This window comes from Struthio camelus, chromosome 2 (genome assembly GCF_040807025.1).
Source record: "Struthio camelus isolate bStrCam1 chromosome 2, bStrCam1.hap1, whole genome shotgun sequence".
Lineage (NCBI taxonomy): Eukaryota > Metazoa > Chordata > Aves > Struthioniformes > Struthionidae > Struthio > Struthio camelus.
The window spans coordinates 31627752-31644366 of NC_090943.1; the positions used below are offsets into that span (position 1 = coordinate 31627752).

General features: G+C 37.6%; 1 protein-coding gene across 5 annotated transcripts in view; it reads right to left on the bottom strand.

Annotated features, from left to right (window-relative positions):
- THSD7A (thrombospondin type 1 domain containing 7A) overlaps positions 1 to 16615 on the bottom strand; it is a 287638-nt gene that overhangs the window by 21545 nt on the left and 249478 nt on the right. For all 5 annotated transcript variants that reach the window (XM_068934979.1, XM_068934981.1, XM_068934982.1 and 2 more), the window contains 5 exons: positions 12014 to 12192; positions 6711 to 6844; positions 4681 to 4834; positions 3680 to 3821; positions 2837 to 2952 (listed from right to left, as the gene is read on the bottom strand). In XM_068934979.1, the coding sequence (XP_068791080.1) occupies positions 2837 to 2952; positions 3680 to 3821; positions 4681 to 4834; positions 6711 to 6844; positions 12014 to 12192 (725 nt within the window). The remainder of the gene's footprint in view (positions 1 to 2836; positions 2953 to 3679; positions 3822 to 4680; positions 4835 to 6710; positions 6845 to 12013; positions 12193 to 16615) is intronic.

Here is a 16615-nt window from a genome sequence, read left to right on the forward strand (position 1 = left end):
ATTTGCTTTCTAATTCAGACAAAACTGCTGGTTTCTAGGCTCTTCTGATCTGTAATTGCAGGTAAATGAATAAAATAAAGTCCATAAATATGAATATGTCTAGGACCAGCTTGCTTTAGGTGATTTGATTTTCAAATATTCAAGGAAACGACAAGCAGGGCTCTTGTGATGTGCTAATTTTGTAGAGTTAGAGACCAAGTAATCCAGTATTACTATGACTTGAGAGTTTGAAGGGAACTATGTTAACACAACTAAGACTTGGAAATAAGCTCTAGAAATTGATTTATCCTGGCAGTAATCAGGATGATGGCTAGCTCTTTTAGCTGATTGACTGAAGTGAACACGAGATCATATGGAAAGCACGAGCAAAGCAAACACTACAACACAGGGCCTCCGAAGCAATTTTAGTATTGAACGAAGCTGATGCTCATACCTAGAGACAGTGATAGTCAGGAGACAGCGCAAAGGGTTTTTTCACCTAAGGTTTTTGTTAGTTTCTTAAACAGTATATTATTTAGAAATCAAAAAATTGCAATTGGAGACCTTCATTTTTTAAGGCATCAGGGTAGGTTTAGCTATCTTGATCTCTCTTCTTTGCATACAGCAACAACAATAATCATAATCCTGTAAATGTATCCACATCTAAATTAAACAACACTTGTGCTAAATTGATACATCTAACATCAAGTTTTCTGATAGTCCACTGGAAATTCCACTAGTTCTGTTATTACAAAATCGTTTCATCTTTCTCTTATCATCAATCATTCTAACCATACTTACCTTATTTTGAACTTTATTTAACCTTTCTCCAGTGGAGATACGCGGCCCACACAATGCAAAAACACAACAAAGGACCTGACAGACCACCTCTGATTAGATTAGTGAGAAGTGCACAGTACATCCATCTATTTTGATAATTTTTTGAATACTGTCCTCTCACGACCTGGAAAGTCAGAGTTCACTTTCACATCTTTAGAATGAAGGGGCTGGTAAGATCTGAACAGCTTGGCTTTCCTGTTAATCAGGTTAACAGGTTTTACTCCTCACAGTTATTGGATCAGCCCTTGACCTTGTTTTACCACTGCTTACACATCCATAATTTAACCAGTAGTCTTGAGCAGTAAGACTGGGGAGCAGATCAGAGCTTTCTCCAGGAAGATGCATCTCTATACGGCCTAGTAAATCAGAAGGGTAAATAAGACTTTATCTCAGCGGTTGCTGATAAAGGCGGGATCTGACTGCAGTGATTTCTGTGGACTGGCAATTTATGGCAAGTAGTTTTTGAAATCCCTGTTTATTATCTCTGTTTCCCTAATTAGCTCTCTGGCTAATAAACTCCTTTCTTAAATACAAAAAATGTTTCAGAAGTTTTCTGCAGTGAGATTTCAGTTTAAAATGTCACTATTTGTCCTAAATGTTGCTCAAATTCATTGGTTAATAATAGGAATAATTTCACGGCTTTATGGAAGAAGAAATGTATTCATCCTTATAATCTCATAAAGCATATTCTTTCTGTTGAAATATACATTTGGACAGATATATATTTTATATCATGTCTTCGTACGAATTAATCAATACTGCAGTCTCCTACAAATAACCTGAGAGACAAATTTTTTCTTTTAATGCATTAAACTATTAACTTCAGAGAAGCTTGCTGGCCGATGGACAGATGCTGAATTTTTCCCTGAGACATAAATTGCCAAATTATTAGATTTGATTATAAACCCAAGAGGCATGTGTGAAAAAGGGACTTGGCACAGATGTAGACTGTCAACTACAGCTGAAACTTCCTGCTTTTGCTAAGAACCTATGGATTCAGAAATCTAGGACGCTGAAGGGAGTTGGAGAGGCATAAGTCGGACACACGTTAAAAAAACACTGTCCAAGATAAGTGATGGTTTCCTGACTCCCTCCACTTCTGACAAGTCTTTCTTCTTATATAGGCACATCCTGAAGAGCAGCTACTAGCCAGAAAGGTCCTCTAAAAAAGGTGTTGGTGATAAAGCTGCTGTGGAGGGCACTCTGTCTTAGTTCCCCATTGTAAGTGGCTCTATTTTTGATGTCAAGGGACTGGTGGTGGTGGAAGGGCAGCTGAAGTAAGGTCAGTTACTTTCTGTCAGAAACAGGTGTAGGATTGCTCTTAATGCAATACTCATTTTTTTTCTTCCCTTTTCCTTTATATTACTATCTCCATGCAATTGAAAACACTAAGACTGACCCACGAAACCCCAGAAAAATAGTGCTGTCATGTTTGAACAGTTAATTTCAACATTTACAAAATGGCTCTTAACATCTAAGTCCTATCTGCCGAAGATTACTTATCCACGTGTTTCTATTTCATGAACATTTCCTTCTTGCTGCACATATTCTCACATTAGTTTTGGCATCTTCTACATAGCACAACTGGAGACAAGAAGTCAGCATTCAGCCCAGCGGCAGAATAGCATGTGACAAATATTTTCCAACACACTGAGTAAACGATGGATACTGGCAGCTGTCCAAAGCTCTAAACAGAAATTGTATCAAATTAGAATTATGATTAGTATTCCAATTAAGATTTATTACCTTTATTCTACTTTATTAATTATTGTTTCTAACTCTTTTCCTTCAGGGCATAATAATTAGCATTCCTTCATGGAGGCACCTAATAGTAACCAAAGGAAATTCTATACAAAAATCCCTCTGATGATGGTACAGCTCATTTCAGAGGTACTTAAAGATCCATGAATAATGTTGAGAAACATCTGGTGAAGATGGGTTACACACAGTATAGATTAGTTGGCTCAGCATTAATTAGCACCTTTAGAAAGCAGCTTACTCGCAGGTTCCCACTCACCTCCTCACAGTACTTCAGGTCAACTGATTTGCCATCACTGCGAACACAATCTAGCATTCGTGTTTTAATACCATTACCACAGACAGCCTTCTCACTTAGCTGACATGTGCTCCAGTCTGGAAATAAGGAAATCATTAGGATAACAGACATTTTAGATAACAATCCTAATGATCCATTCTCACATTTAATTCTAATTCTGATAGCCTAAAATAATCCTCATAAGCAACTTTAACATAGGCTCATGGAGTCCCTGTGTTACACGTTTTTGGAAACAGCCACAGATAATGCAATGTTACTGTCAGTGACATGATGCCTTCCCGAAAAGTCCATATCTGGTTTTACCTGCAAGAATTTTGAGTAAACCACAAAAAGATCACAGAAATAATTTTCCGGGAGTTACAGCAGGCACATTAAACCCAGGCTGCAAAGTCTCCAGAAACTTTTTATCTGAATCATAGCCTGAATCAGTTTCCAGTGCGAACTACACAGCTCACTGCATAAGAATAGAAAGCAGAAAAAAATCTGTCCTTTAAAGTGAATGGAACTATGTCATAGTCCTTCCCTCTTTCCTGCCCCCTACATACACACACACAAACCTCTCCCCTGGGAAACAACAGCAGAATAAGTTTTTTGCCAACTATGCTAGGCAAGAACAAGATACGGCTGAACAGCACTTCTGCTGAATCAGCAGGTAATGACCTCCAGACCAAGCCAAGTTCTAACTAGGTGAGACCATCTGAAACGCATTCTTTTATGCATCTGCAGTACTAAACATCAGAAGAAGCAGCATTCCCATAAGGGCATTTTCCCAAGCTGTGAGCAGATTATAATATCACAAAATACCTGTCACGTTGTAATCATAGTGGTAGCAGTTTTTGTTCAAGGCGCAGGGTTCTGTCTCAGTGCCAGCAGGACAAGACTTTCCGTCATCCGGTTGTCTCAGAGACTCTGCCGACCTTTCACGGGCATTACTTCCATTGCATGGCTTGAAATGGAAATCAGAAACAGCCGGCTTTGATACTTTGATACCCTGATACCTTTTCACACAATACTATAACAGTCCTTTTAAGTAACCTCTTCACAGAATGCAAATGTAAAATAATGGAACCATGCTGTTGCCTAAGAGAAACTTTCCTTGTTATTTCTGGGAGAACTGTCTGCTGTTTCACCGTTGTAACACCCAAGATGAAATACCCTCTGATTACTTGCATAATACCTTGATACTTTCCTAACTAGTTCATATTTCAGTAACAGTGCTTTGAAATTATTACATCCATAAACAGGATGTTCAGATGCTCACTTTGCAAATAGTGTACCATACTGCACCACAGTCTGAACACTTAGACGTCCTGAAAAAGTTTTGTTTTTTGGGTTTTTTTTTTTTTTTGACAGTTCTCTTTGAGAGAAAACCCAGAATTCTCTTTACACGCTCAGTCTTCATCTACAGCCTTTTGCTCTTTAGAGGATATTACCATTTTTAGTATGGTGACTACACTGCTATGGAAAGGCCCATGGCTAGACTGAAAGCCGACAAAACCGCCACTGACAAAACTAGCCCACACAGAATTTACCCCACAGTGAAGAATGACCACTGGTGAAATTTTTATTTAATAGGAGGCACTTTCACAGAACAATTTCACTTTATGAAAAATAGTGGTACACCTTACTTGCAACCAGTTATCAATGATCATAAAGATGACAGTAAATGCAAAGATTGACATGTGTATCCACTGCTTAATTCAGCGTCTTTCCATAATAATTCATATAAATAAATAAATTCATATATAAAAAAATACATATATCTTCCTAAAACTGTAAATGTTACATTGAAATACATTCCTTACCAAAGAACATCGAGACCATGGTCCCCATTCAGACATGACGCAATCTTCAGGACACGGTAATGTGCATTTTCTAGCACCAAGTGGCATTTCTTCAGGATCACACAGATAGTCCTCTACAGTGTCAGAAGGACCATCCACGGTGTTTAGCATGCACCTGGAAAAAAGGACTGTACATAAACTGCATTTGTCGTGGATTTTGTGCAATATCGGTGTCCTACAGTATTCTGACATACTTTAACTTTTTGTCAGCAAGTAACAACTGTCAATTAATCCAAGTAACAGAACTAAGTATTGATACAGAATAACCGAGAAAAGCTGAAAAACCAAAAGTAACCCCCTATTTTACAGATGACAGCCATATAAAGAAATACAACCGGAATACAGAACTCAAAACACTCACTACCGGTGATTTGCTCAGAGCTTCCAGGCAAATGATCTACTTGATACCAGCTCACCAGTAAGCCTGGATGATATGAGTCCTCTGTAGCTTAGACATGTGGTCTGTATGAGTCAACTGATAATTTAAATCTAGAAATATTAAACCTTTTCTACAGTATATTCTTAGTACAAAGCCCTAATTCACACATATGATCTTTAATTATCATTCTATTAAATGATAAAAAGCTGGAGGCCCAGTCAAAATCAGAACTTGAGCATGCTCAGTTTTGTAGAGCTGAAAAAGATTACAATCTTGATGCCACAGTATTTCCAGTAAAAACAAAATTAATATGAACTTAGACTTCCCTATCAGCAGAAGACTGATTAGAACAGGACAAGGATCATTCAAATTAAGGATGCTTGCATTTGATTTCCAGAACTGCAAAGGAAAAGCTCATGTTGCTATGAAGCCTTTCATACTCACTGAAATATTTTCAGTTTCTTCCATTCAATTACATTACTTTTTTTATACTCAGATAGCTTACATTGCTAGTCTAAACTAATTCTTGAAATACATTTTTTGAAATATATTTTTTTCTAAGGTGAACACAAGAGATTCTGTATCTGCATATATCTGCTTTGCGGAATTAGTATTCTAATAGCATTATGTGATAATAAATGAAAAGTTATCTTTTTCAGTCCCAAGGAGCTGAAATAATTTTCCTTCTTTATCTTTGATGGTGGTACTAAAGTCTTATGTTTTTCAACACAAGTACGGATGAATTCTGACATTTCAACCTGAAAGCTTTTTTTAAAGAGAATTCTTACTAGGAATCTATTTAGTTGCTATTGTATGAGAAGTGTTACGCATAGGTTTTCCTAACATTGGTCAAGCAAAAATTAAGACTGTGACCTCCCTGAAGTAAATATTTACACTGAAGAAACAGTGCAATTGTGAACAAAACCTTGTAAAGTGCAGCCGTTCCTAAGTACTTGTGACAGGGAAAAGAGACCAGTTAGCGGTATACTGCATACAGCTCTCATCTGGGTCCTTCAAACTGAATTCAAATTATGTTTTTGCATTATTCAAATTTATAAGCTCAAAACGTGTGTTGGTCTGTCGTTGGCCCCAGAAAATAATACACATTCAACTTCTTTACCCGCTGTGTATCACATCATGTCAGATTAATTTTAATTAGCCTTTGATTAGCGCTTTAAGTTGACGAGCATACTAGATGCATGGATCAGGTTCAATAAACAACAGAAGATTTCTGGACTCTCCTATTTCACTTCATTCAGTTTGCCACTCTTTCCTGTAATAAGGGCTGTTACTAATCCTGACTGTGTGTGTACTTAGAAGGTTTGCCTTTCAAAAAAGCCGTAAAAATATGTCAGAGTGCTTGTATACAAATAAAAAATACAACAGACATTAGTTTATAAAAAAAGAAATCAAGGCCTAGATCCTTAACCAATAGATAGAGCTATACTGCACTTACTGAAGCTACGCAGATTTATACCGGTCAAGGATCTGGTCCAATGTACCATGGACAGACTTATGCTATACGTGATACAGAATTACACAGAATTAAATATAAACATGATTCGAAGTGAAGGTTTTTCTCTAAAATCGAGGAGGAGCAATGTTGGTTTACCTGACTTTTCTGGTTTGAACACCTTCTCCGCAATTCTCTTTTAAGTCCACATTGGTCACTTTGCAGACGCTCCAAGGCTCAGTAACCCATATGTACTGACTGCAATCACTGTGGCATGGCACTACCTCGTATACCTGGAATCCATATTAAGTGTCAGTTTTGTTGCACACAAATAAGATAACCATGCAACAGTGGTCATGCTGAATTACAATTAAAAATATGGCTATTGCTCTTTTTTACAAGAGTAACCAACGTTAATTAATTAATTAATTTCATGTCTATAGACATTGCTGATGAAGAGGCTGTTGTAATAATACAGATAACATACTTGATGTAAAACTATAGGAATAAAAAATATCAGAAGCTAAGACATCTAATGAGAGACTCCCTTCTTTTCTCTGTCACTAAACCCTTGCCATACCATTTCCACTGATAACACCACCATGACTGACATACAAAAATCTTTAACCTGGGCTAAGTGTCTGATATACCTTTGGAAAAATGGTTCAAAGACTTTACTTCTGTACTTCAAATCTCCTTTCACTATTCCATCCTACTGTTATTACTCATGGGGGAGAGAGACGAGCTCAGTGTAAATTATATCTATATATATTGCTTCATTTACATCAAAATATTTTTAATTGTGGATAATTAAAATCATTCTATTTTGCATACTGGAATTATTAGGCTTAGATTTGAATATCGATTTGAAATATTGTCTCATATAGTAACTTATATAGTGTTCCATACATTTCTTTAAGATACATTACAAAAAAGAGCAGACAACGTAATCAGGAAGCACATGTTAAGGTTAGCTCTCTATTTTAGAAACTCTTACCTGAGCCTGAAGAAAGTATTTTCATGAACCCAAAAGAAAAGCCAAAGATAAAAAGAAAGAATGATTAGAGTGAAGCATAAGTATTTAAATGGCATTCATTCAGTTTTTATTGCAAACAATATTCTGTGACTTGTGCCAAGCAAAAGGCATCAAATTTTTCCTCTTGCATCTCTCTTCCTATGATGAGGCATTCTTGGCAAGTTTGCCCTTAGTAGAAAATAAAGTTTATAAAACACAGCCAGTGGGAAGTGATTGTAAATAAGTTAGCCTCTTTCTCAGATATTTCCTGGCACATGATAAAACTGTTTTCCTTCTTTGCCTATTATGAACATTGACTCCTTACTAAGCAGGAAATCCAGCTTCCCTGAGATGACAGAAAACCCTGAATAGTTTTTGGAGAAGATACTGGACTTCTCTATTAATTAAAGGTATTTTGATAGCATTATGTGTAACAGGTACAAGGGAATAAAAGCAACGGGCAGTTCTCATCCTTCTGAAGTTCTCAAGTCTTTCACTGAGCATCTTAATTACGCCTAAGTTACTTAAAGCCTGTTGCCTCAAAAATATTTTATACCAGCTAACTTAACAGATCATTCTGAACATCCAGTTAGCACAACTAATATTTAAAGAGAATCTAATACGTCGCCCTTAACAAGTCCTTAATTTCTTTCTAGTAACACTAGCTAGAAAAAGACAGCGGATGGTCTGGTATTTTATCAGTTAGCCTGCCACAAAAGACCATCCTTCACAAAAGAGATCCCCTGCACAATGAATATGGAGTGAATATATTAGACCACTATGCAGCTGATCAGCCCAGGCACAACAAATCCAGCGCAGTCAGGACATTTTTGCCTTCCTTGAACTACATAAGCCTGAAGTTAGATGTGAAGATGGGTGGCTTAAACGCATTTTGAGCAAGGAACTGGATTCACTACACAGCCTGTAGTCACACGGGATGTGGCATGCACATTTATTCTTATCCAGGATTTCCAAAATGAGGATAGGGAGGCTTTAATTAAGGAGACTATCTCTATATGGCTCACTCTGGTTGGCATCAAAATAAATATATAAAACCTGTATATTCAATAGCTTTTCCAGTAACAGAAAAATTGGGTATCTGGCCAGAAAGCCAAAGCAGAACTTTATATTGTATTGTATTTGTTTGGTGATATTCTCTTGGCACTACTGGCATCTCTGCAACTACGCTTGCAAGCTATTATAGTTGAGTATAACAAGGATTTTATTTCTACCTAGGTAAGTACAGAAGCAAATAATGCCTGGAGCCAATGAAGAGAGGGATGCTCTTATTTATCTAACAATCTCAGATTAGCCTCTTCAATTGAAATCCTCTGAAGATCATTAATGCAATTTTATAATAAATCAGATTCTAGTATTATGAGCTGCAAACCCACATTGTAGCAGTAAAGGTATATTTATTTTCCAATTATCTAGATGAAAAAGAGAACAACTCTTTGAAGTTAATGTCAACAAAGTTCCCCTCTTACAGTATTCGAGAGCTTGCTATTTGCATATGATTTTCTTTGTGAATTTTCTGTGCATACACATCTGCCCATATATGAGAAGTGGAGCTATGCTAGTCAGGAAAAATAAGGACCCAATTGTTAGCCAAAAAGATGCTAACTTAGAATGGGAAGAATGAGAAAAACAGTTTACAAGGTGAATAAAATTATGACTTCCTCCTTTAAGGCTTGTATGAGACAGTTAGAAATCATTTGCATTAAAAATACCATCTGTGATTGAGAACAGGCACACTTTCATGGTTGGAGTGCAGTCACCCCTGGCTTGGCTGTAGTGAAAGAACATGACTTCCAATGTGCCTTGATTCCTGCAGGTTTGGTACTTCCTTGGGACCGTGACGACTTTTAGCTCAGGGCAGCGGGTCGTGAGTGCCGTGTGTTCAGCGGGCACGTGGCCGGGGAGACCCCCGGCACACACTGCCCAGGAGGGCACAGAGGAATGGCCAAAAACAAGCTGGATGGGACAACCAGCACCCACCGAATTCAGCACCCCTCCAAGCCACAGGCAGTTATACATGTCCACCCTGACAGATGCTGAGCAACCTGCTCTTAAACTCCACCAGCATCTTAAGCACTTTATTCCAATGTTTCACTATTCCTTCTATTAGAAAGTTTTCTTAAGCCTTTACCCAAATCTGCCTGCAGCAGTCTAAGCCTACTGCTTTTTATCCTATCCATGATGGCCATGGAAAATGGATTATTTCCTCCTTCTTTGCAACAGCCTTTTATGTACATGCTAGTAGACTGCTAGCATGCTCGCTCCCATCATCTCTTCCACAGGATAGACAGTATGTTGCAGTCCTTCCCCAGAGGTCATATTTTCTAGTTCTCCGATTACAGCACAGCACCTCTGTACATCATCTCCCACATACCTGAGGGAACCAAAGACCCAGTCTAGCCATTATGTTTTGTATATGTGCAAATAGGCATATATTATAAATAGACAGGTATTAAATAAAGAAGTAAAACTAATTATATTTAATACTTGAAATAAATATTCTGAAGTGTCAGTAATGACTAGGTTTTCCAGCTGAATGAATGGTGGATCAGATTTAGATTAATTAATTAATCCACAACTCCTTAGTCATTGTCACAGAGCAGGTTTCTTAAATTTCTTAATTTAAGAATTTACAGTGAGTGTATTTAAGATTAAAAGATACAGCCTATCTCATCTGTAGAACTGCCTTCTCATGAAGTACTATATTTCAATTTCATTTTTAAAGAAATTATACATTTGCTATTTTTTTTATTTTTACTATTATTTGGCAACTGCTATATACTATTATTTGGCAAGTGCTATATAACATTGCAACATATCAAATTCTAGGCAAAGTACCAGTAGAGGGCAATGGTACTGCACGTAAGAGGCCAATAGACCCCCTAGCGAAATCACCTTTGATATAGAAAAAGAAGAACCTACTATGTACCATGTGAATATTAAAAAGGAAAAAGATTTTTGTTTAAATTATAATTTACTCCTATTGAAATGCATTCATCCTAATTTAAAGCAGATTTACATGCTGACCTAAATCCAACAACCCCCTTTCTAGCTTGCATTTTGTTAAAGTAGATTACAAACTTAGTTTATTAGCTGCAGTTTAACACTTATTATTTTCTAAATTAAAACTAATTACATTCCCTAAAGTAGAAAATTAGATCAACAAGCTATTTCACTCTGTGCTAGCAAAATGTCAATAGGATAATATTAAGTACATGCATTTTATTCAAATGTAAATTAACAGCCCTTTTTTTCCTACCTTTAAATATTTACAGAGAAGACTATGTAGTTCTTTAAGATGCTTCTGCAGAGTATATTAAATTCAACAGTAATATGAACATAAATCAACTCTGAAGAGCATAAGTTATCTGAAAAGGTAGGGTTTTTTTCTAAAACTCTCCAAGGAAACCAAAAGGCTACTGACAGGCCTGACACAAGTTGGCAAAGAATGCATTTCATAAACTTTTAGTGAGAGGTTTCTTCTTTTCAGTATTGCCTTTACACTCAACTTTCTAATCTGGCAGAAACTTTTTAAGACAAGTTGGGCTGCTTTTTGGGACCCTAAGAAAGGGTCTGCAACCTAAGAAAGGCACTCGCAAAGTACTAGGTTCAGCCTGAAGCCTGCTATGCTTAAAACACACGGTGCTGGGCTATGTCTGTTTTAGCGAACAGTGCTGCTACCAGAACTAAGAGCTGTGCAATGAAGCAGCTGAACGCGGCAAGCCCCAGCTCCACCCCAGGTATGTGCTTCGGGGGGTTGACTTGGATTAGGGCTGAGTTTGGTCTCACAGACTAAATGCTCATTAGCGGTCAGAGTACTCCTGGTGCACTCTTAGAGCGCTTCCTCTGATTTAGTCTCATTTGAAGAACATCCAGTTTGTGTGCCCAGCCCGTCCCGCAACAGAAACCGGTGTGGGGTTAGTGGGAACAATGGGGAGACCCACTCCAGAAGCGCATTCCCGATTGCACCAGCAGGTGGACCGCGAACGGCAAGCACTGGCTTCACTAATGCACAGTAAGGGGCACGGGGACAATACTCTGTGAGTGTCTGGGAAACTTTTATTTGTTTTCTGATTTAAGGTGATTGGGCGAATGATACTGAGAAGCTTACCATTTTGGGCATCTATAACAAGATACGTTTTACCCATTGCAAGAGAAGATCTTCAGAAACGTGAGGTCTTCACAATCTCATGCAAGAATATTTCATTCTGTTCAATTTACAATTTAGATAATGTGCTAAGCTCCTGCAGATGATTAAGTAATGTAGGCAGATCCTACATTGACTGAGGAAGTTTAGGCCAATATATACTCCTTCTCCCACCTGCATCTGCCCCTTATGCACATTTTTTATAGCAAGAAGCAATACAGCTAAACAGGTGGGTTATTTAAGTTGTTGAAAAAGCTGTATCAATAACATAAACAAAATTACCTGATTGACGTGGTCTAGCTTGGGACAGGGTCTTCCACCATTGTAGGGTTTTTCACGGAGCCATTTAGATCGAACCTTTACCCCACTCCCACATGATTTACTGCAGCGAGACCAGTTGGACCATTCGCTGAGCTTGCAGTCTGAGGGACACGGAATAATACAGGCTTCCTCGATATAACCTGAGTGAATGGAAAAGAAAGGGAAATCTCTTCAGCATGTCACTCTGCCACTTCTCCCTGAAGCTCTCGTCTACTTCAGTTAGATTGTCCAAAGTTTGACTTGACGGGACTGTGTGAATAGAGAGATTTCTTCATCATTAGGGCTAAATTAAATTCTGCAGAGAATTGACACATATAGCTGGAGACTGTGTTAGAGTAACAGCTGAGCATCCTCAGTGTTATCTGATTAGGATTCACGCTCATCAGATTTCAGCATTCTAACTTTCTGACAGCTAGAATGTAATTGACACTAACCCACCTCTTGTCACATTGTTCTTATGCTGTAAAAACAATTTTTTCTTGAAAGACAAAGGCTTAATTAAAAGCTGCTCCATAATTTTATCAAGTCAACTGCGCTTACACATCAAAAATCTAACTGAATCAAAAGATACGCTTCTTATCAGCCTGGAACGAGGGAACTTAACACCTTGTGACCTTTCAGAGGCTAGAAAGAGAGAGTGGTTTGCCACATTAATGATCTGCCGATTAACCGCCATCTGCCCCCAGTAGCACACGGAATAATTGCACTGAATGGAAAAGCAGATGTTTCGTTTGGATAAGTCATGGGTCCTGAGAGGCTGGAAAGGGGTAGGACATGGTCTGCAGGGAGTAACGTGAAGCTTCAATTCACTGAATAAGTGAAAATGTCTTTCTTTCAAAGCGACATATGCCATAGCTTTTACAATGTGTGTCATTCATGTCAATATTTATAGCAGAAGCTATAAAATGTCAAAAAAAAAAGCTTGCCTTTGCAACATTTTTACTACAACTAAACCTAAACGAACTCTCCTCTCCCCTTTCCTTCCCCTAAAGAAGACAAGAACCTACACTGTGTCAGAGCCACAAAATATTTCCTGTTGGTAAATGTTGACTTTAACGACAAAGAAAATCTTGGTGCATATAAAGCAATGAATTAAAATATTTGATGAATACTATTCTAAAATTAATACATATGTGGGTAAGATCACTCTCAAACAAATGGCACAGCTTACTATTTATGGCTTCACACGTGTTTCTTATGTATCATGACATTTTTTTCTTTGCCACTGCATGTTGAAAGCAATCACTGTCATTTTCCTCAGCTCTGATGTTAGCAGCTTTATGTTCTTACTTGTACATGAATCCTAAGGAAAGCTATTCTGGAATCCTAAGGAAAGCTATTCTGTCCTTTCTGAAAGTAACCAATACCAAACAATCACATGCAATGTAAAGAATCAAAACACTTAAAAGATTTTAATTGTATATACTATTTCTAGTTGCTTCCCTCAGTTTGCCTTAAACACATAGAACATCAGGGTTTTTTTTAATCATATAATAACAATAGCAATATTTTACTTCTAAACTCAGATGATGATTTTATTCACAGAATCACAGAATCACAGAATCGTTTAGGTTGGATGGGACCTCTGGAGATCATCTAGTCCAACCTCCCTGCTCAAGCAGGGTCACCTAGAGCATATTGCCCAGGATCACATCCAGACGGCTTTTGAATATCTCCAGCGAAGGAGACTCCACCACCTCTCTGGGCAACCTGTTCCAATGCTCTGTCACCCTCACAGTGAAGAAGCTTTTTCTCAGGTTCAGATGGAACTTCCTGTGGTTCAGTTTCTGCCCGTTGCCTCTTGTCCTGTTGCTGGGCACCACGGAGAAGAGGCTGGCCTCATCCTATATGGAGACCTTCCATACAGGTCTCTTCTGTCTGTAAGTGTTAAACAGTTAAATAAATATACAGAATACATTCTGAATTTGAGTACTGCAGAACTACTTTTCACCAACCAGTATCTTCTTTCAAATGGCTAAAACTACTAGATAGAATTATGAGCACGTTTATTAAGTGCCACTTTACTGATCAGCTAAACGAAAGTGTATGAAAAGGTATACTGCGCTACACAAAATCTATTTCTGAAGATCATATCGCTGCCTATCAGAGGTGGTGACATAGATTGCCCTGCAGTAGTAGGTGCAAGACCTCACCTTACATCTCTAGGTTAGTCTTAGCAAACAGACGTACCTGATCTCAAAGCCTCATCCTACACTGAACTTTGACTGCATAAATATCCAACTATATATCCTCACCAGAAACGAGCTTTCGACAAGCCCTTTTAGGCATGATACAAAACTGCACACTCATATGATTAAGAAATTACTGAATGAAAATTTTGTAACAGTAGCAACATAATTAAAAGAAACAACACTTCTCCAAACAATAAGATAAAATAAACATTTAGTGAGATTTACTGTTTGATAGAACAAGCTGAAGATTTTATAACGCCTTATGAATTTGCTTGATATCCTGAAATGCTGCATTTCTTTTCAACTTAACTTCTAAATAATTTTTTTGCAGGGGAAACGTATTTACTTTAATGCAGTTACGCCATTTAGCATTTGTTAAATTTCTGCCTCTGTAATTAATGTCTGGAAGAAAACAAATTCAAGTTGCTTTACATAAATTGTACTCCTTTAAGTAGATAAGTTCAATCAGTGGAGGCTGATTCAGGAAGGCTTTAAGAATCTATCATAAACTTCTGAGCTATTTTAACTTTATCTTAATTCATCTCAAAGGGATCTTCTCCATCTGCCTCAGCCACAGAAAAGGTCTTCTCTAGAATGCCACAATATTTTGGGACCTAGAAAACTAGGGAGTGGAACACTTCCCGGCCTACCAAAAGGAGCCTGTGTGGAACAAACATAAGTAACCTGATGGCCAAATTAGCACCTGTTTTCCTTTATTTTCCTCTGATCCAAAATAGGACAATTAAAAAAATTTTTTTTGAGATAATGAGAATGTTAGTCAAAAAGCTTAATAACATTTTTAGAATCTTGCAAACAGATGAGGCATTAGATCAGTTATATTATACACAAGTCAGATATAACATTTTAATTACACTGAACTGTAGTTCAAATGATTCCATAAAATATCAGATGAAATCAAAGCACCACAGGAATCTTTGTTCGTATAATCTATGAAATATACATATCTGAGTCAGTCACTACAACTGCTTTAGCACAGAAAGCAATAAAACCAAAATAGCATCTTATTACGGGTACATAACCTTAAAAAGAGTCATAAAATAGTGAGGTACAAGCTTACGCATGTGTTAAGACATTTTGGAAGGATGCAGTGGGCCATTTCACGTGAAAAAAAAAAAACTGGACTGCAGTGCTATGAAGCCCTTTATCCTACAAGCTTCATGGGACAACTTCTGCTCACTGTATAGCTCTTTCCTATACTGTTTTCTGGATACCTGGCTTGTGATGCTCTCTGCTCCCTCATTCTTATTTCCTCAGTACTCAAAACTCCATGAAGAATAATTAGCTAGCTGAACAGTAAGAATGGAAAAGACACAGGAAGACAGAGAACAAGAATGGAGTCAGTTACTGAAGGCACAGAAAAGAAGCTCTATAAGGTAGGAAGCGTTGGAGCTATTGGAAAGGTGGAACATTTTTAAATAGCAGGGAGAAAAATATTTATTATCAAGGGAGATGAAAGATGGGCATAAAAAACTCCTAATCATTGGTACAACGCTGAATAAAAAATAGATCAAGAGCATGAACAGAGTAAAGGGATCTTGAAGGGAACTTCTCAGCTTCCAAACATTCTTCAAACAGAAGAAAGAGAAAAAGAAATGAGTGAAGATAGTTTTCATGGCAAAGAGATAAAAGTGGAAACAACAGAGGAGACACAAAACAAAAGAGGCACTGAGGGGGAATTGAGGAAAGGGAAAAATAGACAGGGGGAGGGAAGAGGAAAATAAATGGCTCAGAACATAGAGTCAAGAGAATTGTAGAGATACATATTGCATAGGGAAAGAAAACAAAGAAGGAAGAATAAAGAACTAGAGATCCTGCCAGAAGCAGTATCTTCACAAAGCACAAACAGAATGCAATGCCCTAAAGACGTGCTCAGGTATCTCCTGACTAAACAGTGAAACAGAATGATGAATGTTCTCCCACCAAAAAGTAAGAGACCAAGGAAACAAATAAAAAGACTGTGATATGAGTTGGATTCTGTTAGGTAATTAATGTGTAGAATGAAAATGACAAGTCCCCAGTTATACTTGAGATTAAAATGCTTTTGGCATATTCATTCTTTGGCATCTTTTCTTCCTTTTGGGCACCTCACTATTTCAGCTTCACTCCACAGTAAATTTAGTGTTTAGCTATGCCACTGGGCTCCACTGGAATGCAAGCAGAAGCAGGCTTCAAATTGCTTGCAGGTATTTCTCTGCCTAAGAAAGAAGACTGAATTAAATAAATTACCTGTTGTAAATGACTCATTCCACTCAATTTACTGACCTTCTAATGCCACTTTTCAGAAAATGCTTCTCTGCAGCATGTCATCACCTCACACACATTTCTGTGAGCCTGATGTCAACAGATGTTT